This window comes from Ranitomeya variabilis, chromosome 6, assembly GCF_051348905.1.
Source record: "Ranitomeya variabilis isolate aRanVar5 chromosome 6, aRanVar5.hap1, whole genome shotgun sequence".
NCBI lineage: Eukaryota > Metazoa > Chordata > Amphibia > Anura > Dendrobatidae > Ranitomeya > Ranitomeya variabilis.
The window spans coordinates 330930300-330955738 of record NC_135237.1 but is presented as its reverse complement, the minus strand read 5'-3'; the positions used below and the strand labels follow the sequence as shown (position 1 = coordinate 330955738).

Below are 25439 nucleotides of genomic sequence, written 5' to 3'. Positions count from 1 at the left end.
TACCCGATGTTTACCCTGGTTACCCGGGGACTTCGGCATCGCTCCAGCGCCGTGATTGCAAAGTGTGACCGCAGTCTACGACGCTGGAGCGATAATCATACGACGCTGCGACGTCACGGATCGTGCCGTCGTAGCGACGAAAATTGCACTGTGTGACAGTACCCTAACACTAGAGAACACTGAGAAAAGACTAAGAAGGATCTAGATAAGCTTGAACAATGATCAGCGACTAATAGAATAGCATTTAACAGGGAGAAATGCAAGATTCTACATGTGGACAAAAAAACCGAAAATTACATCTACAGAATGGGAGGAATAGAATAAAGCAACAGCACGTGTGAAAAAGACTTGAATATACTAATAGATTACAGACTGCACATGAGTCAACAGTGTGACGCAGCAGCAAAAAAGGCAAACAGTTCTGGGATGTATTAAGAGAAGCATAGAGTCTAGATCATACGACTACATTTTAAAATAGACTTTGAAAAACTGGAGCAAGTTCAGAGAAGAGCTACCAGGATAGTGAGCGGATTGTAAAGTATGTCCTACGAGGAACAATTAAAGGATTTGGGAATGTTTAACTTGCAAAAAAGAAGGTTTAGAGGAGACTTATCAGGTGTCTACAAATACAGTTGTGCTCAAAAGTTTACATACCCGGCAGAATTTTTGCTTTCTTGGCCTTTTTTCAGAGAATATGAATGATAACACCAAAACTTTTTCTCCACTCATGGTTAGTGGTTGGGTGAAGCCATTTATTGTCAAACTACTGTATTTTCTCTTTATAAATCATAATGACAAAACAAAACATCCAAATGACCCTGATGAAAAGTTTACATACCCTGGTGATTTTGGCCTGATAACATGCACAGAAGTTGACACAAATTGGTTTGAATGGCTACTAAAGGTAACAACCTCACCTGTGACCTGTTTGCTTTTAATCAGTGTGTGTATGTAAAAGCTAAGTAAGTTTCTGGGATCCAGACAGATTCTTGCATCTTTCATCCAGGCACTGACATTTCTGGACTGAGAGTCATGGGTAAAGCAAAAGAATTGTCAACGGATCTACGGGAAAAGGTAGTTGAACTGTATAAAACAGGAAAGGGATAAAAAAAATATCCAAGGAATTGATAATTCCAATCAGCAGCGTTCAAACTGTGATTAACAAATGGAAAATCAAGGGCTCTTTAAAAACAAAACCAAGGTCAGGTAGACCAACAAAATTGTCATCCACAACTGCCAGGAAAATTGTTTGGGATGTAAAGAAAAACCCACAAATAACATCAGCTGAAATACAGGACTCTCTGAAAACTAGCGGTGTGGCTGTTTCAAGATGCACAGTAAGGAGGCACTTGAAGAAAAATGGGCTGCATGGTCGAGTTGCCAGAAGAAAGCCATAATTGCGCAAATGCCACAAAGTATCTCACCTACAATATGCAAAACAGCATAGAGACAAGCCTCATAACTTCTGGAACAAAGTAATTTGGAGTGATGAGACCAAAATTTTACTTTTTGGCCACAACTAGGGTTGAGCGAAACGGAACGGACATTTTCAAAAGTCGCCGACTTTCAGCAAAGAGAGAGAGAGAGAGAGAGAGAGAACAAAAAAAAAAATCCCCATTGACCTGCATTGGGTTTCATGTTTCGGTTGGCCCCCGACTTTTCACAATAATCGGCCGATTTCACACGATCCGACTTTCGAGACAGTCGGGTTTCACGAGACCCGACTCGATCCTAAAAATGCAAAAGTCGCTGAACCCTAGCCACAACTATAAACGTTACATTTGGAGAGAGGTCAACAAAGCCTATGATGAAAAGAACACCATTCCTACTGTAAAGCACAGAGGTGGATAGCTGATGTGTTGGGGATGTGTGAGCTAAAAAGTCACAGGAAACTTGGTCAAAGTTGAAGGAAAGATGAATGCAGCATGTTATCAGCAAATACTGGAGGCAAATTTGCACTCATCAGCCCAAAAGCTGCACATGGAATGTACTTGGACGTTCCAAGATGACAATGAGCCAAAACACAAGGCCAGGTTGACCTGTCATTGGCTACAGCAGAACAAAGTGAAGGCTCTGGAGTGGCCATCTCAGTCTCCTGACCTCAATATCATTGAGCCACTCTGGAGAGATCTCAAGCGTGCAGTTCATGCTAGACAGCTCAGGAATTTAAAGGAACTGGAGGCTTTTTGCCAAGAAAAGTGGGCAGCTTTACCATCTGAGAAAATAAAGAACCTCATAAACAACTACCACAAAAGACTTCCAGCTCTCATTGATGTTAGAGGGGGCAATACATGGTATTAAGAAATAGGGTATGTGAACTTTTGATCAGGGTCATTTCGATGTTTTGAGTTGCCATTATGATTTAAAAAGAGAAAACACGGTAATTTGACAATAAATGGCTTCACCCAACCACCAACCATGAGTGGAGAAAAAGTTTTGGTGTTATCATTCATATTCTCTGAAAAAAGGCCAAGAAAGCAAAAATTCTGCCAGGGTATGTAAACTTTTGAGCATAACTGTATCTAAAGGTATATTACAGTGTAGAGGGATCAACCTTATTCTTATTTACACCTGGAAACACAAGAAGCAATGGAATGAAACTGAAAGGGAGAAGATACAAATGAGATATTATAAAAAAACTTTTTAACAGTGAGGGTGATCAATGAGTGGAATAGGCTGCCACGAGAGGTAGTGAGTTCTCCTTCAAAGGAAGTCTTCAAACAGAGGCTGGACAAACATCTGTCTGAGATGGCTTAGTGAATCATGTGCTGCATTGAGCAGGTGGTTGGACACGATGACTCTTGAAGTTCCTTCTAACCCTAACATTCTATCTATGATTCTATGTGTCTGTCATCTGAGTGCAGTCCGATGTTTTTCACGGAATCATAGACTTGAATGGCCAAGTGCTATCTGAATTATTGCAGGAAAATCTTTGGTGACATTATTTTTTTAAGCTCATGTATTTTGGGCTAAAAATAATTTTTGCAGTTGGGTTGTGTCACAAATTTTGCACCACTTTGCTTTTGCAGATGCTTTCTGTCCCTTCCCTTCGGAGCTCTGCCATGCGTCCAAATGGTGGTTCCCCCCCCCACATATGAAGTATCAGCGTACTCAGGACAAATTGGACACCAACTTTTGGAGTCCAATTTCTCCTGTTACCCTTGGGAAAATACAAAACTGGGGGCTATAAAAATCATTTTTTGTGTAAAAAAAAAGGATTTTTTATTTTCACGGCTCTGCGTTATAAACGGTAGTGAAACACTTGGGGGTTCACAGTTCAACACATCTAGATAAGTTCCTAAGGGGGTCTACTTTCCAAAATGGTGTCACTTGTGGGGGGTTCCAATGTTTAGGCACATCAGGGGCTCTCCAAACGCGACATGGCGTCCCATCTAAATTCCAGTCAATTTTGCATTGAAAAGTCAAATGGCGCTCCTTCCTTTCCGAGCTCTGCCATGCTCCCAAACAGCGGTTTACCCCCACACATGTAGTATCGGCGTACTCAGGACAAATTGCACAACAACATTTGTGATCCAATTTCTCCTGTTACCCTTGGGAAAATACAAATCTGGGGGCTAAAAAATAATTTTTGTGGAAAAAAAAGATTTTTATTTTCGTGGCTCTGCGTTATAAACTTTAGTGAAATAATTGGGGGTTCAAAGTTCTCACAACACATCCAGACAAGTTCCTTGGGGGGGTCTATTTTCCAATAAGGGGTCACTTGTAGGGAGTTTCTACTGTTTAGGCACATCAGGGGCTCTCCAAACGCGACATGGTGTCCAATCTCAATACCAGCCAATTTTGCATTGAAAAGTCAAATGGTGCTCCTTCCCTTCCGAACTCTGCCATGCGCCCAAACAGTGGTTTACCCCCACATATGGAGTATCAGCATACTCAGGACAAATTTCACAACAACTTTTGGGGTCCAATTTCTCCTGTTACCCTTGGGAAAAAAAATGTGGGCGAAAATATCATTTTTGTGAAAAAAATTATTTTTTATTTTTATGGCTCTACATTATAAACTTTTGTGAAGCACTTGGGGGTTTAAAATGCTCACCACACATCTACATAAGTTCCTTAGGGGGTCTACTTTCCAAAATGGTGTCACTTGTTGGGGGTTTCCACTGTTTAGGCACCTCAGGGGCTCTCCAAACGCGATAATGGCATCCGATCTCAATTTCAGCCAATTTTGCATTGAAAAGTCAAACGGCGCTTCTTCCCTTCCGAGCTCTGCCATGCACCCAAACAGTAGTTTACCCCCACATATGGGGTATCGGCGTACTCAGGACAATCGTTCAAAAACTTTTGGGGTCAAATTTCTCTTGTTACTCTTGATAAAATAAAACAAATTGAATCTGAATAAATTTTCTGTGAAAAAAAGTAAAATGTTCATTTTTTTTAAACATTCCAAAAATTCCTGTGAAGCACCTGAAGGGTTAATAAACTTCTTGAATGTGGTTTTGAGCACCTTGAGGGTGCAGTTTTTAGAATGGTGTCACTTTTTGGAATTTTCTATTATATAGACCCCTCAAAGTGACTTCAAATGTGATGTTGTCCCTAAAAAAATGGTGTTGTAAAAATAAGAAATCACTGGTCAACTTTTAAGCCTTATAACTTCCTAACAAAAAAAAAATTTGGTTCCGAATTATGCTGTTGTAAAGTAGACATGTGGGAAATGTTACTTATTAAAGTATTTTGTCTGACATATCTCTGTGATTTAAGGGCATGAAAATTCAAAGTTGAAAAATTGTGACATTTTCAAATTTTTTGCCAAATTTCCATTTTTTTCACAAATAAACGCAAGTCATATCAAAGAAATTTTCCCACTAGCGTGAAGTAAAATATGTCTCGAGAAAGCAGTGTCAGAATCACCGGGATCCATGGAAGCGTTCCAGAGTTATTACCTCATAAAGGGACAGTGGTCAGAATTGTAAAAATTGGCCCGGTCATTAACATGCAAACTGCTCTTGGGGGTTAAGGGGTTAATAGCTGTCTACAAATATCTCAAGGGCTGTCACACTGTAGAACGATCATCTTTATTCTCATTTGCACAAGGAAAGACTAGAAGCAATGGGATGAAACTGAATGGGAGGAGACACAGACTAGATATTAGAAAAAACTTTTTGACAGTGAGGGTGAGCAATGAGTGGAACAGGCTGCCACGAGAGGTGGCGAGTTTTCCTTCCATGGAAGTCTTCAAACAGAGGCTGGACAGACATCTGTCTGGGATGATATAGTGAATCCTGCTTTGAGCATGGGGTTGGACCAGATGACCCAGGAGTTCCCTTCCAAGTTTACCATTCTATGATTCTATTAGCTGCATGTGTGCCTCAGTTTAGTAACACTGATAGGAGACTCATTGGGATTACTAAGGTAAGGCACATCTAGGGTTGCCATCTTGCTGGTAGATTACTGGCATAGCCGGTATTTCTACTCAGTAAAATAGCAAAAGCTATTTAATATTTGCATTGTAAAAAGTATGTAGTTACTACCTATATGGCTCATTTGCCAGGTCATCCAGGCCCATAAATGTCAGCAATGTCAGCACTAGGTCAATTGTTGGTATAACATCAAGGGTTGTATTAGGCCTGACCGCAGATAGGTGAAAACCATACAGTGCCTTCTGACATAGAAAGCAGAGGCAAATACTCACTTAGGGCTCTTTCACACGTCCGTGTCTCCGGTATTTGTGGTGGCAGTTTTTACATGTACTGGATACACTGACACACGTAGACCCATTCAAGTGAATGGGTCTGTGCACATGTCAGTATGTTTTCCCGGCCCGCGTGTCTGTTTTTTACCATCAGCATGAGCCCCAAAATGTCCCGCACACGTGCACACGGATAACACACATGGATGTCATTCGCGTGACACACACCGCTGCCAGGGAAGAAGCGCTACAGTAAGCGCTGTTCCACGGCACCGGGTGCAGAAGACAGCTCTCATCATTCTCCCCTGCTCTGCCAGTGATCAGCGTGAGCAGGGGAGAATGATGAGATATATTCAAGTGATAACAATGACTATTACTCTCATCAGCCTACACCTGCTGCTGCTAATAACAGTGACAGCTGGAGGGGCTCATCAGCCGCTGCTTGCGCTATGAACAAATGAAAAACCGGCATGGGTTCCACTGTATTTTCTATAACTAGCCAGGCAAAACTCACAGCTAGGGGCTGCCACCCTCAGCTGTCAGCTTCAGCAAGGCTGGTTATCAAGAAAAGAGGGGTCCCCATGCTGTTTTTTTTAAAATTATTTAAATAATTAAAAATTACGGCGTGGGGTCCCCGCCATTTTTGATAACCAGCCTTGCTAAAGCCGACAGCTGGGGGCTGGTATTCTCAGGCTGGTAAGGGGCCATTGATTTTGACCCCACCCAGCCTAAAAATAGCATGCAACAGCTGCCCAGAAAAGGCACATCTATTAGGCTATGTTCACATCAGCGTTGTGCGCCGCAGCGTCGGCGAAACAACGCACAACGCAAACAAAAACGCAACAAAACGCACGCTAAAACGCTGCGTTTTGCGATGCATGCATCCTTTTTTGCCGAAAGTTGGACGCAAAAAAAAATGCAACTTGCTGCGTTTGCTGCGCCCAACACTTGAGGCCAAAAAAACGCAAGCACAACGCATGTCCATGCGCCCCCATGTTAAATATAGGGGCGCATGACGCATGCGGCAACGCTGCGGCGCCCGACGCTGCGGCGCCGAACGCTAATGTGAACGTAGACTTAGATGTGCCAATTCTGGTGCTTTACCTGGCTCTTCCCACTTGCTCTATAATGGTGGCAAGTGAGGTTGATATTTGTGGGGTTGATGTCAGCTTTGTATTGTCAGGTGACATCAAGCCCATGGCTTAGTAATGGAGAGGTGTCTATAAGACACCTCTCATTACTTATCCTATGGTTACATGGTAAATAAAGACATAGCCAGTATAAAGTCCTTTATTAGAAATAAAACAAAACACAGTTTTCCATTTTTATTTAAAAATAACAAAAACAGTTATACTCACCCAATGCCTATTACACCTAATCCTTCGTCTCCTGTAATAAAACTAAAATAAAAAATGCCATAATCCATGTCTGGGGAATAAATAGTTTTCAAGCTGGACGGTGCCAAGATGCGACCGTCCAGGCTGAAAACCACTAGTGAATGAGCTGCTGCGAGTGCAGCATCATTGACCAGCGGTGATGTCATTGAGGTTACTGCTGTTCATTGAGGCTGCATTCCCAGCTGGGCTGAACTGCGTTAACCTCAGTACTGTGGGAAAAAAATCAGTGATGAGGTCACTGCAGTTCAAGCTCAGTGTCTACACAGCAAATCACTGTGAAAGACGCAGGTATTACACACAAGGACACTGTCATCTCCAGTACTGTTTACTGGAAATATCAGAACATGTGAAACCGGTCTTAGGTGGTCTCACACTGCACTTTGCAGTGTCCACTTGCTGTATACATCCTTTAGGCAGAGTGTTTCCCAAACTCCAGTCCTCAGGGCCCCCAACACGTTTCAGGATTTCCTTAGTATTGCTCAGGTGAGAGAACTTGTGTCCATTTCTGATACTTGCTAATGATTCTATCACCTGTGTAATATTAAGGAAGTCCTGATGTGTGGGGCCTTGAGCACTGGAGTTTGAGAAATGCTGTTTTTGGATGCTGTCATGTATCTTTTTCCTGGTGTATGGAATAGTACAGTTAGTTTTCTCTCATTATATAGGCTTCCAGCGCCACACAGCTTTAGAAGGCTATCATCCTGTTAATTAACCCATATATGCAAGTTAGGCTGGTTTCACATTAGCGTTCGGCTGGGCTGCGGATGGCTGCATACTTCCTCCCTTCTTCCTCCCTTAAGCTCCGCCTATGCTCCACCTACTCTGCATGCATCCTTGCGTACCTATCTTTAACATTGGGTACTGTGATGCAGTGACCCATGATGCAGCGAGGGGGCGCTGTGTGGGCTCCCCAGGATACACATGGAGGCACAACTGTTTGTGAAACAGGGTCCGGCATGACTGTAAATGGCTGGTATGTGTCGCAGAAGGAGTATTGTTGTTCTAGGACCTGTAGTCCCACAAGTATTTGTGTAGCTTTAAAGGGAGGCTTACAGGGTTAGTTGGAGAGCTGGGCGGGACTGACTAACCACACATACCTCCCACCTATAGGGGTGGTTACAGGTACATAATGTGACCAGGTTTTGGGTCATATATTCAGAGTGTTTGGATCGGAATGGTCAGAGTGTGAGGTCCTGGATGTCCGGTGTGTTGGAATGTCCTGGAGTGGACTGGATTCCTGGAAGCACATGGTGAGGCCATTGACTGATAGCCTGTGTGTTGGAATGTCCTGAAGTGGACTGGATTCCTGGAAGCACATGGTGAGGCCATGCACTGATGGCCCATGTGTTGGAAGTGCCTGGGACTGGACTTCCTGAATAGCACACAGAGAGGCTGTATCTGCAGAGCCTGTGATGGCTGCTGTGTTGGGGAATCTACCGTTCCTTCTGCGGGTCTGGACTATCTGAAGTGCCCTGCTCACAAGGGCAGTGATCCCAGTTAGGCAGCTTCCCTGGGAACCAGGACGGACAGGAGTCAGTGAGTGGAGCAGGAGCTCCTGTAAGGTAACTCCAGATAAAGGGGGTTACGGGCAGAGAAGTATCTGCCAATGGAACAGACTGTCGGTGGTTAATGTGTCCCATTGATGTATATAATGAACTGTTTGTGATGCGGTTTATGAGTCTAAATAAACCGGAATAGAATGTTTTTGTGAGAATGTGCCCGAGTGCTTTAATCCCGTTGCCAAGCGAGTGTTCCCCAGCGCACTCAGGGAGCGCTATCTCACAGTACGGAGGGACATGCATTGTATGTGGATGGGCCCACATGCGGCGTTTTGACGTGTCCGGCGACTGCACAGGAACGCAAAATTTTGCGTTCCCGTGCGGTCACTGGACACGTCAAAATGCCATATGCGGACGCGTTCGCATACAATGCATGTCCCTCCGTACCCAATGTCAAAGATAGGTACGCAAGATGCATGTGGAGTAGACGGAGCTTAAGGGAGGACGTACGCCGCCATCCGTAGCCCAGCCGAACGCTAATGTGAAACCAGCCTTAATAGTGTTTTTTTTACATGCCAAATTCCCTTAAAGTCTTGTGTCTGCACACCATGGTCAAATAGTGTTTTTTAGCTGTATTTATTTTATACAAAATCACAGACTACTTAAATATCACTATTAATCTGTGACAGTGAAATGTAAATGGCACAAGCGAGAGCAGGGATCTTATTCCGATGCCAATCGCACCCTTCCAGGCAATTAGGTAAGCCGATGAGTTGCCATAACAATCATATATAGCCTGCTGAAAGCCTCCTTTGGTGCTATCACTGTATTCCTGTGAAGCCCAAACACAGGTTGGGATTCATATGAAACATAGTTTTTCACTATTTACTGAAATCTGAAAGGATTGCGGTATATAAAACGAGCTATCAAATGATCCCAAGTTCAAGTTGTCCATGGAAACAAAAAATTATAGTGAAAAGTATCATTCTTTAAATATTAAAAAGCCTTCAAACAGCTCTATTTACTGAAAAAAAAAATCACAGTATTTCTTCCACCACTTAAATAATAAAATACACAAAATTATGACCACTGCATTCTGGATTATCCTCCAGCAGGTGGCAGTGTGGTACACCCAACATCTGTCTTCACTATTGGCTGCAGGAGCGCTTATTGTAAAATTCTGTTCTAAGGACTATCCGCCAGCAGGTGGCAGTGTGGCACACTTGACATCAGTCTTTATTGCGCTCACTGTAAAACTGATCGCTGCACTTTTGACTATTCGCCCGCAGGTGGCAGCGTGGTACACATGAAACATCCGTATTCGCTCACTATAAATCTATGATCGCTGCACCATGATTATCCGCCAGCAGATGGCAGTGTGGTACACCCAGCAGGCAGGATATGGCGTGTGATCACCGCCCCTTCCACGGCAGTCTGAGCTTTTTATCATTTATCCACTGGTGTCCTAATAATCTGTGTGGACAAGGCGGTCACGATGCTCCCCGCACTGCAGGCGTGCCCTCGGCATCTGCTGGTATGTGAGAAGTCCAGCTTCCTGCAGGAGAAGTCCCGGCACAGCTCCCACGTGCAGACTCATCACTACAACTACAGTGTGAGTACGCGCCGGCGCGGCCGTGTCTGCTGACGTCACTGATGTGTGACCGGGCACAGCACGTGGAGCCCACAGGGAGTCTGTGACCCGTGCCTGCATATGAGTGCTGTGCTCCGCCACTAGCAGCCAATTAGAGACCGTGTTTTATAGTGTTCAATGAAAACCGAAGTCTGATTGGTTGCAGCATCATCTTTGCTCCCCTGGTCTGTACTGTGCATTCATTGCTGCTATTTAAAGGGGTTGTCCACTACTCCTACACAGCCTTCTAAATCCCTACTTCCCTCCAGTAAAATAGTAAATTCCATTCCCCTCCGGTGCCCGCACCATTCCAGCAGTGTGGGCACTGGCTGGCCCCTAACAATGTCACCCGACACCTGTGGCCAATCAGCAATGGTTTCTCTCTTCCCACCTTTTGGAGAAATCGGATACATCTGAGGAAGAGTGAAACCATTGCTGATTGGCCACAGGTGTTGGGTGACATTGTTAGGGGCCAGCCAGTGCCGACACTGCTAGAACAGCGCCCACGCCTGCACCCAAAGTGAGCATAAGGGCTCATACCTATCAATGTTAAAAAAATCAGTGCTTTACGTGTGATTTAGTATCAAGTGCATTTAGGAAAAAAATGTCAATGATTGCCATGGTGACGATGATGTCATAATAGGTTGCCATGGCGACTATGGGATGGAGGATGGGTATATGGGCACGGGACTATGGGATGGAGGATATGTATAATGGGTATATGGGCACGGGACTATGGGATGAAGGATAATCATTAGAATTTGTTATAACTAACCACAGTTAGTTACTATGCCCGGGCAATGCCGGGCTCTTCAGCTAGTTTGAAATAAAGATTCTGACTTCTTTTTTTTTTTGTAATTCAATATAAAAGAGCAACATTATCACCTTGATGCCCTATATCCCCCTGAAGAAAAGAAATAAAATAAATAAACCTATTCCTCACCTCTCCTCCGATGAGAAGATAATAATCCATTTGTCCCTTGACTCGTCTGGCTCTGCTACATGTACTTGGCCCACTGAACAACTCGTTCAGACTGCCAGCCAGCAGAGACAGTGACCTGCACGTGCTAGCGCAGCTCAGTGCCTCGTAGTCACATGAGACACTTGAGTGGAGTACAAGCCCAGTAAACTCCATGCACCTCACTGAAGTCAGCGCGAGCCTGAGACCTTTCCTATGGTGCTGACGTCGGTGTGGGGATTGGAGTTCATTGGGTATGAACTCCGCTCATTTTCTCATATCACCACGAGGCACTGAGCCGCGCTAGCATGTCCAGATCACTGTCTCAACTGGCAGGCAGTGTGAACACTCGCATCATGCAAGTGTTCAGCATGCCAAGTACATATAGCAGAGCTAGACTCGTCAAGGGACAAATGGATTATTCTCGTCAGAGAGGTGAGGAATATGGTTGTTTATTTAATTTTTTTTACAGGGGACATGAGCTTCAATGGATTAGTCATCAAGGTGAGTATAACTTTGATTTTTTTATTTTTAATTTAACCCCTTTACCCCCAAGGGTGGTTTGTATGTTAATGACCGGGCCAATTCTTACAATTCTGACCACTGTCCCTTTATGAGGTTATAACTCTGGAACGCTTCAAAGGATCACGGTGATTCTGACACTGTTTTCTCATGACATATTGTACTTCATGTTAGTGGTAAAATTTCCTTGACATCACTTGAGTTTATTTGTGAAAAAAAATGGAAATTTGGCGTACATTTTGAAATTTTCACAATTTTCCAACTTTGAATTTTCATGCCCTTAAATCACAGAGATATGTCACACAAAATACTTAATAAGTAACATTCCCCACATGTCTACTTTACAGCAGCACAATTTTGGTACCAATTTTTTTTTTTGTTAAGGAGTTATAAGGGTTGAAAGTTGAGCAGCAATTTCTCATTTTACACCATTTTTTTATTTATTTTTTAATTTTTTTTAGGGACCACATCACATTTGAAGTCAATTTGAGGGGTCTAAATGATAGAAAATAACCAAGTGTGACGCCATTCTAAAAACTGCACCCCTCAAGGTGCTCAAAACCACATTCAAGAAGTTTATTAACCCTTCAGGTGTTTTACAGGAATTTTTGGCATGTTAAAAAAGAACATTTAACTTTTTTTCACAAAATATTTACTTCTGATCCAATTTGTTTTAATTTACCAAGGGTAACAGGAGAAATTGGACCCCAAAAATTGTTGTACAATCTGTTCTGAGTACGCTGATACCCCATATGTGGGGGTAAACCACTGTTTGGGCGCATGGCAGAGCTCAAAAGGGAAGGAGCGCCATTTGACTTTTCAATGCAAAATTGGCAGGAATTGAGATGGGACGCCACAAGTGACATTATTTTGGAAAGTAGACCCTTTAATGAACTTATCTAGATATGTGGTGAGCACTTTGAACCCCCAAGTGCTTCATAGAAGTTTATAACGCAGAGCCGTGAAAATAAAAAATCTTATTTTTTTCCACAAAAATTATTTTTTAGCCCCCAGTTCTGTATTTTCCCAAGGGTAACAGGAGAAGTTAGACCCCAAAAGTTGTTGTCCAATTTGTCCTTAGTACGCTGATACCCCATATGTGGGAGAAAACTACTGTTTGAGCGCATGGCAGAGCTCGGAAGGGAAGAAGTGGCACTTTGGAATGCAGACTTTGAATGGTCTGTGGGCATCACGTTGCGTTTGCAGAGCCCCTGATGTACCTAAACAGTAGAAACCCCCGACAAGTGACCCCATATTGGAAACTAGACCCCCTAAGGAACTTATCTAGATGTGTGGTGATCACTTTGAACCCCCAAGTGCTTCACAGAAGTTTATAACGCATAGCTGTTAAAAAATAAAAAATCTTTTTTTTTCCACAAAAATGATTTTTTTAGACAAGTTTTGTATTTTCCCATGGGTAACAGGAGAAATTGTACCCCAAAAGATGTTGTCCAATTTGTCCTGAGTAGGCTGATACCCCATATGTGGGGGTAAACCACTGTTTGGGCGCACGGCAGAGCTATGAAGGGAAGGAGCACCTTTTTACTTTTTCAGTGCAGAATTGTATGGATTGAAATCGGATGTCATGTCGCGTTTGCAGAGCCCCTGGTGTGACTAAACAGTGGAAACCTCCCAATTCTAACTCCAACCCTATCCCCAACACACCCATAAGCCTAATCCCAACCCTAACCCAACCGTAAACGTAATCCAAACCCTAGCCCCAACCCTAATGGGAAAATGGAAATAAATACTTTTTTTTAATTTTATTTTCCCTAACTAAGGCGGTGGTAATGGGGGGTTTGATTTACTATTTATAGCGGGTTTTTATGTTTGGCAGCTGTCACACTAAAAGACGCTTTTTATTGCAAAAAATAGTTTTTGCATCACCACATTCTGAGAGCTATAATTTTTCCATATTTTGGTCCACAGAGTCATGTGAGGTCTTGTTTTTTGTGGGACGAGTTGACGTTTTTATTGGTATTTTCGGGCATATGACATTTTGTGATCGCTTTTTATTCCGATTTATGTGAGGCAGAATGAACAAAAACCTGCAATTCGTGAATTTCTTTTGGGGGGGGCGTTTATACCGTTCCGCATCTGGTAAAATTGATAAAGCAGTTTTATTCCTCGGGTCAGTACAATTACAGCGATATCTCATTTACCCGTATTTTCCGGCATATAAGACGACTGGGCGTATAAGACGACCCCCCAACTTTTCCAGTTAAAATATAAAATCTTCTTAAAAGTCGGGGGTCTTCTTATACGCCGTATGTCGTCTTATAGGGCCAGTGACTAATGTGCCTTTTGGGGGGGGGAGTGGTCCTGATGACGAAGAGGGGGCATCTCACAGGAAAGTGTGAGTGGAGTATCCCCCATTACCTCATTGTAGCTGCAGTGTGGGGTGCTGGGGAGCGGCGGCGGCCACCGCCCCACAGCACAGCACCCATGCGGCACAAAGAGGAGCAGCAGCTGCCGCCTCTCCCCAGCACAGAGACCCCATGCTGCAGCTACAATGAGGTAAGGGGGATACTTCACTCACACTTTCCTGTGAGACGCCCCCTCTTCGTCATCGGGACCACTCCCCCCACCCACCATATACACATTGGTGTCTGCACTCGGCGTACAAGACGGCACCCGGCGTATAAGACGACCCCCGACTTTTAAGAAGATTTTCAGGGGTTAAAAAGTAGTCTTATACGCCAGAAAATACAGTATATCTTTTTTTGTGTTTTGGCGCTTTTATACAATAAAAACTATTTTATAGAAAAAATAATTATTTTTGCCTCGCTTTATTCTGAGGGCTATAACTTTTTTATTTTTTCGCTGATTACGCTGTATGGTGGCTCGTTTTTTGCGGGACAAGATGATGTTTTCGGTGGTACAATTTTTATTTATATCCGTCTTTTTGATCGCGTGTTATTCCACTTTTTGTTTGGCGGTATGATGAAGCATTGTTTTTTGCCTAGGATTTTTTTACGGTGTTCACTGAAGGGGTTAACTAGTGGGACAGTTTTATAGGTCGGGTCGTTACCAACGCGGCGATACGAATTGTGTACTTTTTTTTTTTTAATTTACATAAATAAATGTATTTATTGGAACAATATATTATTTATTTAGGATTTTTTTTTTTTTTTTTTTACCACATGACATCATGGTAAAGTTTCATATCACTGATCTAACACTTTGCAATGCACTGTGGCAGATAGCGGTCTGACAGGCTGTGCTGGCACCTGCTTTGAGCAGGCGCTTGCAAGCCACCTCCCTGCAGGACCCGGAAGGAGCCCCGCGGCCATCTTGGATCCGGGGCCTGCAGGGAGGAGGATGGAGAAGACGTGTTGTGATCGCGTTGCACCGAGGGTCTCAGGGAAGCATGCAGGGAGCCCCCTCCCTGCGCGATGCTTCCCTATGCTGCCGGAACACTGCGATCATGTTTGATTGCAGTGTTCCGGGAATGAATGTGCCAGGAGCAGTCCGGGACCGCTCCTGGCACATAGTGCTGGATGTCAGCTGACACCCGGCCTCGCTCCCCCCGTGAGCGCGGCTGATCGCATTTGACGTACTATGCCGTCAGTGGTCATACGGGCCCATACCACCTCGACAGGACAGTACGTCTAATGTCAGAAAGGGGTTAAAAAAAAAAAAAGGTGTCTTATGTCTTTCAAATAAGACTTTATTTAGGTTGTTCTTTATTTGCAATATGACTATGGGGTTAGTAATGAGGGCGTCTAATAGATGCCTGTCCATTACTAACCCCTGGGCTTGATGTCAGCTGACATTACAAAGCTGACATCAACAGCAAGCTTATTACCCCCCCCCCCCATGCCAACGCACCAGGGCAAGTGGGAATACTGGAGGATAAGCAGCAGAATTGGTGCATCTTATGGATGCCCCTTTTCTGAGGTGGTTGATAGCTATTGTCTTTAGTCTAGGAGGGGGCCAATATCCATGGTCCCATCCTTGGCTATTAATATCACCCCTGCCTGCATAGCCTCTGCTGGTTGTTAATTATAATAATGACCCTAAGTCATGTTTTAATCTTTTTTTTTTTCTGGGGGGGGGGTCCCCAATTTTAATAACCAGTAAAAGCTAAGTATACAGCTGTGAGCTGATATGAATAGCCTGCGAAGCTCCATGTGAATTACCCCCTTCCCAGCCTATAAACATCTGCGGACCCCCATCTGTCCGCTTTCCCTCTGCTGGTTAATGAAATTTTTGGCCATTCCATTTTTTTTCAGGTTTTTATTAAATACATGTGCAGTAATCTACACAAGCTCTGTACTAATTATATATGTGACTGACATCTTAAGATCTATTCTGTTCGGACTTGTAGCGCTGTGATTTTACTGTGCGTGGCTCATGAAATGTTGGGTTTTCAAGGAGATGGATGTGTAAAAATTGTGATGGCTCGCTCATGTGCTGTGTGATATGCATTATATATTTTTTTCCCTCGCATCCAGTGACTTGCATTGGCAAGTCGTCCGATATAAGAGGACAATCGCAACATGCAGTATTTTTTTTTTTTTTTTTCCCCCTCAGTCCAATCTGAGCTGAGAAAAATTTGCAGATGAGTAGGGAATCCTAGAATAACATGAGGCATAGTGCAATCCAATCTTTTTATTTTTAATTTTTTCTATCGTATTGCACTCTTCCGGTTTACTCACATATGAATGAGCCCTTTGTGTTATTTTACAGAGGGCAAAAATAGGAATTAAGAAGGGGTTGTCCTAGTAGAGTATAAGCCATTTAAAGCAACTTTGTGCAGAAAGAAGTTGCACTGAAGGAGGTAAGGATCTGACTAGCTCCAGAGCAGCGCTCACAAGCAGTAAAGCTTGTAAGTAGTGTAGAGTAAACGTGTACTGAAAAGGTGTTTTCTGACCATGCTCTGGTGCTAACAGAATACTGTGCTTGAGTCCCTGCGGCTGTATGTCTCATGGCTGTTCGACAGCCGCAACACATGCAAGGATTACCTGTTAGTCAATCCCTGCATGTCTTGTGGCGGTTGAATAGCCACGGCGACTTGAAATAGTATTCGAGCATGCCAAAGATATTCTGTTAGCACCAGAGCATGCTCGGCTAACACGTTCGCTCAACACTACTTGTAAGCACTTCACAAGTTTGGTCACCAGTGCTAGCCTGCGTAAGTGGCTGGTAATTTTGTTTACAGTAAAAAGAATTTAAATTAAAAATCCCTTTTGTTCTTAAGAATGGAAAGGAATTTTAATAACATGATACATCCTTTCCCATCAAAGGACTTGTCATAATCACTGGTGGGGGTCCTGTGCCTGAGATTGATATGAATTGGGGGTTAGTATTTCGCTTGATCCAGATCATGTTTGGGGTGGGTGGGAGAGTCCTGACAGGATATTAAATGTATGCTGGTGAGTCGGTAGGAAGACCTGTTTGCCAAAGTAATTGACATTCAGATGACACCTATTGTATGTGAATGGGCCATTCCTGATTTGTATTGAATCCCTACCCTGCTCTAAGGGTACCGTCTCACATAACGATTTACCAACGATCACGACCAGCGATACGACCTGGCCGTGATCGTTGGTAAGTCGTTGTATGGTCGCTGGGGAGCTGTCACACAGACCGCTTAGTGCAACTTAGTGCAACTCTCAGGAGGTGGTAGGGAAATTGAGCAATCCCTGGACTGATGTGTTTGAAATTATGGGAGGCACTCGCATATGAAAAAGCCTGATAAGTTATGTTACTCTTTAACACAAGGGAAGGATCCTAATAAAAGAAATGTGGAAAGAATACTTGCCTTCAGAACTCTCTAGCGCCTCCACTTCTATGTGGTCTGTGAGGAGTGGAGTTGATCAGTGCGGTGTTCCGCCTGCTGCTGCTGGACTTCTCTTATACTCTTATCTGTAATGTATAAATCCTCCTATTCCCTAAGGTCATGTTCACACTTTGCGGGTGACCTCTGCGGGTTCTCCCGCAGCGGATTTGATAAATCTGCAGGGCAAAACCGCTGCGGTTATCCCTGCAGATTTATCGCGGTTTGTTCCGCGGTTTCCGCTGCGGGTTTCCGCCTATACTATTGATGCTGCATATGCAGCAATATGCAGCATCAATAGTAATGTTAAAATAAAAAAAAAAGTTTATATACTCACCCTCTGACGTCCCGATGTCCTCGGCGCTGCACCCTGCGTTCCGGTTCCAAAGATGATGTGCGAGAAGGACCTTCGTGACGTCACGGTCATGTGACCGCGACGTCACCGCAGGTCCTGTTCGCACAGCAACTCTGACCGGCCGGCCGCGTGCAGCGCTGAGAGGTGAGTATAACATGATTTTTTATTTTAATTCTTTTTTTTACACACAAATATGGTTCCCAGGGCCTGGAGGAGAGTCTCCTCTCCTCCACCCCGGGTACCACCCGCACATTGTCCGCTTACTTCCCGCAACGTGTGCACAGCCCCATGCAGGAAGTAAGCGGTTCAATGCATTTCTATGGGTGCAGAATCGCTGCGATTCTGCACAAAGAAGTGACATGCTGCGGGTTGTAAACCGCTGCGTTTCTGCGCTGTTTTTTCCGCAGCATGTGCACAGCGGTTTGCGGTTTCCATAGGGTTTACATGTAAATGTAAACGCAATGGAAACTTCTGTGGACCCGCAGCTGCAAAATCGCGGCGGTTCCGCGGTAAAAACCGCAAAGTGTGAACATGGCCTAAAGCCCTGCGGTCAGTTTGAGGTAGGTTTGTTTGGATTGCTAAACTCCGGCTTGGTTAGTTTCCTTTAAATGTGGGCCTTTTTGAGATACACTGCCTTGCGAACGTATTCCGCTCCCCGGAACTTTTCAACCTTTTCCCACATATCATGGTCCAAACATAAAGATACCAAATGTAAATTTTTAGTGAAGAAACAACAACAAGTGGAACACAATTGTGAAGTTGAACGAAATTTATTGGTTATTTTAAATTTTGTGGAAATTCAAAAACTGAAAAGTGGGGCGTGCAATATTAATCGGCCCCTTTAACTTAATACTTTGTTGCGCCTTTTGCTTCGATTACAACTGCAAGTCACTTGAGGTATGTGTCTATCAGTTTTGTACATCGAGAGACTGAAATTCTTGCCCATTCTTCCTTGGCAAAGAGCTCGAGCTCAGTGAGGTTTGATGGAGATCGTTTGTGAACAGCAGTTTTCAGCTCTTTCCACAGATTCTCGATTGGATTGAGGTCTGGACTTTGACTTGGTCATTCTAACACCTGGATACGTTTATTTGTGAACCATTCCATTGTAGATTTTGCTTTATGTTTGGGATCATTGTCTAGTTGGAAGACAACTCCGTCCTAGTCTCAGGTCTTTTGCAGACTCCAATAGGTTTTCTTCAAGAATGGTCCTGTATTTGACTCCATCCATCTTCCCACCAATTTTAACCATCTTCCCTGTCCATGCTGAAGAAAAGCAGGCCTCAACCATGATGCTGCCACCACCGTGTTTGACAGTGCAGATGGTATGTTCAGGGTGATGAGTTGTGTTGCCTTTATGCCAAACATATCATTAGGGATTGTTGCCAAAAAGTTAGATTTTTGGTATCATCTGACCAGAGCACCTTCTTCCACATGTTTGGTGTGTCTCCCAGGTGGCTTGTTGCAAACTTTAAACAACACTTTTTATGGATATCTTTGAGAAATGGCTTTCTTCTTTCCAGTCTTCCATAAAGGCCAGATTTGTGCAGTGCACGACTGATTGTTGTCCTATGGACAGACTGTCCCACCTCAGCTGTGGATCTCTGCAGTTCATCCAGAGTGATCACGGGCCTCTTGGCTGCATCTCTGATCAGTCTTCTCCTTGTTTGAGATGAAAGTTTAGAGGGACGGCCGGGTCTTGGTAGATTTGCAGTGGTATGATACTCCTTCCATTTCAATATGATCGCTTGCACAGTGCTCCTTGGGATGTTTAACGTTTTAGAAATCATTTTGTATCAAAATCCGGCTTTAAACTTCTCCACAACAGTATCACGGACGTGCCTGTTGTGTTCCTTGGTCTTCATGATGTTCTCTGTGCTTCAAACAGAACCCTGAGACTATCACAGAGCAGGTGCATTTATACGGAGACTTGATTACACACAGGTGGATTATATTTATCATCATTAGGCATTAAAGACAACATTGGATCATTCAGAGATCCACAATGAACTTCTGGAGTGAGTTTGCTGCACCGAAAGTAAAGGGGCCGAATAATATTGCACGCCCCACTTTTCAGTTTTTGAATTTTCACAAAAATTTAAAATAACCAATAAATTTCGTTCAACTTCACAACTGTGTTCCACTTGTTGTTGATTCTTCACCAAAAATTTACATTCGGTATCTTTATGTTTGAAGCATGATATGTGGGAAAAGGTTGTAAAGTTCCAGGGAGCCAAATACTTTTGCAAGGCACTGTATCTCAAAAAGAAATAGATCAGCTCTGCTCACATTTTTAAACTTTTGTCAGTACCTTGGATAGGGGATCCTAGAGGGGGCAGATTGTAAGTTAATATCCCAGTATATATATATATATATATATATATATATATATATATATAATGTGTAATTGCCCTTTTTAAAGCTTTATGTGCAAATCTATTTTGTATTCTTTATTTTATGAGTTTTGGGTAACTTTAATGTCAGTCATTGAAAGAAGATAGAATGAGCAGCCCATTCTGTCAGAACTCGTACATTAATGTTATTTTATTGTTCCAGGTGTCTGTTTTGCTACCTGAATGTAGACATCTACCTGAAAAATTAAAGTATATCATTGATGGAATGGGAACCTATCATTTAATAAGAAACTTGCCTCTACGTGAATTTCTAAAACAGGAATTTAATGAGCAATTTATAAAGAAAGGTAAGAAAACTAAAACCACATTTACCATTTTGATCATGTTGTGGTATATAATGTGCATGTACAGTATAACTTGTGTGACGGGGTCACTGGCACTATATGTGAGGGGAGATATGTGTCACGAAGATTGCTTTCTTCCATGATCTAGAAACCCATAAGTTTCTCTCCAGCATGCTGTGTGCTGAAGGGGCTAATCTGCCATAAGGGACCGGCCTTTTAGGTAAGTAGATCAGAGATGGGCGGGATGCCTACTCACCATATCTCCACCTCAAGACAGTGGCTGGGGAGTTAAATGTTGAGCCACTGTTTTTTTTTTGTTTTTTTTTCTCTGCTGTGTGTTTGGAGAGGAAAGACTCCAGATGTGGCTCTAGGAGGAGCTGAGGACTTTTGTGTGTAAGGCTACTTTCACACTAGCGTTTTTCGGAGGACGTCGCAATGCGTCGTTTAGGAGAAAAAATGCATCCTGCAAAGTTGTCTGCAGGATGCGTTTTTTCCCCATAGGCTTACATTACCAACGCATTGCGACGTATCGCGACACGTCGCAACCGTTGTTTTGGCGCACCGCCGCCATAACAAACGTAACATGTAACTTTTTTTGTGCGTCTAGTCCGCCATTTTCGACTGCGGCCGAAACTCCACCCCCTCCTCCCCGGACCTTACAATGGGGCAGCGGAAGCGTCGTAAGACTGCTTCCGCTGCCCCCGTTGTGCTTTTCTTTCACAGCATGCGTCAGTACGTCGGCCCGACGGACTGCGACGGGCCCGTACCGACGCTAGTGTGAAAGCAGCCTTACCTGCGGGTGAATCCTGCAGGAAAAAGGACTCTATTGTACTTTATCTTTGTTTGTTTTCCCATTAGGCCAGAATGGCCACGTTTACTTTAGTCAACCCTGCTACGGTTTGTGCTGTGCTATAATAAACCAGCTGGTGATTTAACCCCTTTCTGCCAGCTGACGGAATAGTACGTCAACTGGCAGATCCCCTGCTTTAAGGTGGGCTCCGGCGCTGAGCCCACCTTAAAGCCGCGACATGTCAGCTGTTTTGTACAGCTGACATGTGCGCGCAATGAGCGCGAGCGGAATCGCGATCCGCCCGCGCCCATTAACTAGTTAAATGCCGCCGTCAAGCGCTGACAGCTGCATTTAACTAGCGCTCCCGGCTGCGCGGCGGGAAGTGCTCGCACTGCTGACCCCCGTCACATGATCGGGGGTCAGCAGTACATCGCCATAACAACCAGAGGTCTCCTTGAGACCTCTATGGTTGTTGATGGCCGAATGCTTTGAGCGCCACCCTGTGGTCGCCGCTCAAAGTACACGACCATTTCTGCTACATAGAGGTGATCTGTATTTCACCTCGATGTAGCAGAGCCGATCGAGTTGTGCATGCTTCTAGCCTCCTGTGGAGGCTATGGAAGCATGCCAAAATTAAGAAAAAAAAGTGTTTAAAAATATAAAAAAAATAAAAAAAATATAAAAGTTCAAATCACCCCCCTTTCGCCCCAATCAAAATAAAATAATAAAAAAAAAATCAAACCTACACATATTTGGTATCGCCGCGTTCAGAATCGCCCGATCTATCAATAAAAACAAAGGATTAACCTGACCGCTAAATGGCGTAGCGAGAAAAAAAATCAAAACGCCAAAATTATGTTTTTTGGTCGCCGTGACATTGCATTAAAATGTAATAACGGGCGATCAAAAGAACGTATCTACACCAAAATGGTATCATTAAAAACGCCAGCTCGACACGCAAAAAATAAGCCCTCACCTGACCCCAGATCATGAAAATTGGAGACGCTACGGGTATCGGAAAATCGCGCAATTTTTTTTTTTTTTTTTTTAGCAAACTTTGGAATTTTTTTTCACCACTTAGATAAAAAATAACCTAGACATGTTAGGTGTCTATGAACTCGTAATGACCTGGAGAATCATAATGGCAGGTCAGTTTTAGCATTTGGTGAACCTAGCAAAATAGCCAATCAAAAAACAAGTGTGAGATTGCACTTTTTTTGCAATTTCATCACACTTGGAATTTTTTTCCCGTTTTCTGTTACACGGCATGGTAAAACCAATGGTATCGTTCAAAAGTACATCTCGTCCCGCAAAAAATAAGCCCTCACATGGCCATATTGACGGAAAAATAAAAAAGTTATGGCTCTGGGAAGGAGGGGAGCGAAAAACGAAAACGAAAAAAGCTCCGGGGGGTGAAGGGGTTAATTCAGAGAGAGATGTCACACAAAATAGTTAATAAATAATATTTCCTACATATCTGCTTTACATCAGCACCATTATTGAAACAACATTTTTTTTGTTAGAAAGTTAGAGGGGTTAAAAGTTGACCAGCGACTTATCCAATAAAAACAAAACATTTTTTAGGAACCACATCACATTTAAAGTGACTTTGGGGGGGTCTATATGGCAGAAAATACACAAAGGTGACACAATTCTAAAAACTGAACCCCTCACAGTCCTCAAATCACATTCAACAAGTTTTTTAACCCTTCAGGTGATTCACATGAATTAATGCACTGTGGAAGGAAAAAATTAACATTTTACTTTTTTTCACAACTTTTACTTTAGCCCCAAATTTTATATTTTCACAAAGGTAACAGGAGAAAATGGACCCTAAAATTTCTTGTGAAATTTCTCCTGAATACGCCAATACCCCATGTGGAGGAAAACTACTGTTTGGATGCATGGCAGGGCTTGGAAGGGAAGGAGCACTGTTTGACTTTTTGATTGCAAAAATGGCTGGAATTGAGAGCAGACAACATGTCACGTTTGGAGAGCCCCTGATGTGCTCAAACAGTGGACACCCCCCACAAGTGACCCCATTTTGGAATCTTAACCTCACAAGGAATGTATCTAGATGTGTGGTAAGCACCTGGAACCCTGAGCTGCTTCACAGAAGTTTATAACGTAGATCATAATGAGTCACATTTTTCCCACAAAAATGTTTTTAGCTTCAAATTTGAAGGCTAACAGCAGAAAATGCAACAAGCAGTTTTTTTGTGCATGTGTGACAGCACACATGAGAGAGTAGGATCCAGCCCTAATACTGGACAGGAAGCCCCGAGAACAAAATAAAAAGTCAACTCCCACTTCCTCCTTCAATGTGGCTTTCTGTCCTCTGGATTTAGGAGCCTTGAGCACACAGTTGGAGCTTCTGTGAATCATGGAACACGATGGTGTGTTCTATAGCAACCTCTAGTAAGAAAGGAAGTAAGTACAGGAGCCCAGTTGGGCTCTGAAATGCTAAAATAAGTCTGGGAGAATCTACATTTAATCATGTCACTGAATCATGTCACTCAGAGATTTAGATGAAAACCCCAGAGAAGGTGCTCAGCGTAGAGTGCCAAACATGCAGGATGGGGACCCGAGCTCTCACTGAGCAACCCCGGAAATCCTTAGCGAGCTCTGAGCATCTCGAGTAGTGAGATGCTCGTGCAAGTAACGAGTAGTGGCGAGCATGCTCGCTCATCACTAATCAAGAGGTGTATTCTGTAAAATGGGATCACTTATGAGGAGTTCTGCTGTTCTGGCACCTCATGGGCTCTGCTAGTGGGTCATGGCACCTGCAAACCATAGCACTAAAATACTGCACTATAATATGGTGCTCCTTCTCTGCTGAGCTATGCACTGTGCCTGAAAAGTATTTCCCATTTGCATGTAGGGTATTGGCACACTCAGGAGAATATTTTACAACAAACGGATGTCCATGTTTTTTCTATTGGCCCTTAGAAAAATTAAAAACTTTGAGCTAAAACAACATTTTAGTGGTAAAAATGTAATTCTTCTTTCTTTACTGCCCAATAGTATAAAAATCTGTGATGCACATGTGGTGTCAATTTAATCACTGCACCCCTAGATGAATTCATTTTGGCATGTAGTTTGTGAAATTAGGTAATGTATGGGGGGTTTATGCTGTTCTGGTACCTCGGGCTCTGCCAATGTGACATGGCACCCTAAAATGATTTTAGCAAAATCTGAACTCCAATATGTCTCTCTTTCCCTTCTGAGTTTTGCACTGTGCCTGAAGTAGTTTTCAACCACATATTGAGTAAATTGCATGACAAATTTTGGGGTCCATTTTCTCCTGCTATCCTTGTGAAACAGAGAAGGGGTAATACAGTTTTGTGGGGAAAGTGGGTCACTTGTGGGGGTTTTCCACTGTTTAGGCACACCAGGGGCTCTACAAAAACGACATGACACCCACACAAAATTCCATCAAAGTCTGCTTTCCAAAACGTCACTCCTTCATTTCTGAGCCCTGCTGTCTTCACAAACAGTAGTTTTCCCACACATAATGGGTATCTGCGTACTCGGGAGAAATTGCACAATAATTTCTATGGTGCAATTTATTCTGTTGCCTTTGTGAAAATTAAAAAAAAATGGGGCTAAATTAAATTTTTTCAGGGGAAAAATATATATTTTTTTATTTTTTCACAACTCAAGGTTATAAACTTCTGTGACACATCTGGGGCTTCACAATGCTCACCACACATTTAAATAAAATTCTTGAGGGGTCTAGTTTCAAAAATTGGGTCACTTGTGGGGAGTTTTTACTGTTTAGGCACATTAGGGGCTCTCCAAATGGGACATGGTATTCGCTAAATATTCCAGCAAATTTTGCATTCAAGTGAAATGGCGCTTATTCTCTTCTGAGCCCTGCTATGTGCCTAGACAGTGGTTTTCCCTCACATATGAGGTATCAACATGCTCAGGAGAAATTGCGCAAAAAAGTTTGGGATTCATTTTTTCCTGTTACCCCTGTGAAAGTAAAAAAAAATTGGGTCGAAAGTAAAATAAATGATGCACCCCAAATTTTGGGATGGGAAAATAGGAAAAAGATTTTAAGATGGGGGTCCATCTTATAGTCCGCATTTAAGGTATCCTACCTGGGGCCTGGCAGTGGAGCTGGGTCGCCGGAGGCATGGTCCTTTCCTCAGGAAG

At 43.2% G+C, this 25439-nt stretch overlaps 1 protein-coding gene across 1 annotated transcript in view; it reads left to right on the top strand.

The window, feature by feature from the left end:
- The first annotated feature begins 9919 nt into the window (after window positions 1–9919).
- The window catches only part of RPP40 (ribonuclease P/MRP subunit p40), a 58765-nt gene continuing 43245 nt past the window's right edge, over window positions 9920–25439 (top strand). Inside the window, exons 1-2 of the mRNA XM_077269810.1 lie at window positions 9920–10158; window positions 20347–20491. Coding sequence (XP_077125925.1) covers window positions 10042–10158; window positions 20347–20491 — 262 coding nt within the window. The 5' untranslated portion in view covers window positions 9920–10041. The remainder of the gene's footprint in view (window positions 10159–20346; window positions 20492–25439) is intronic.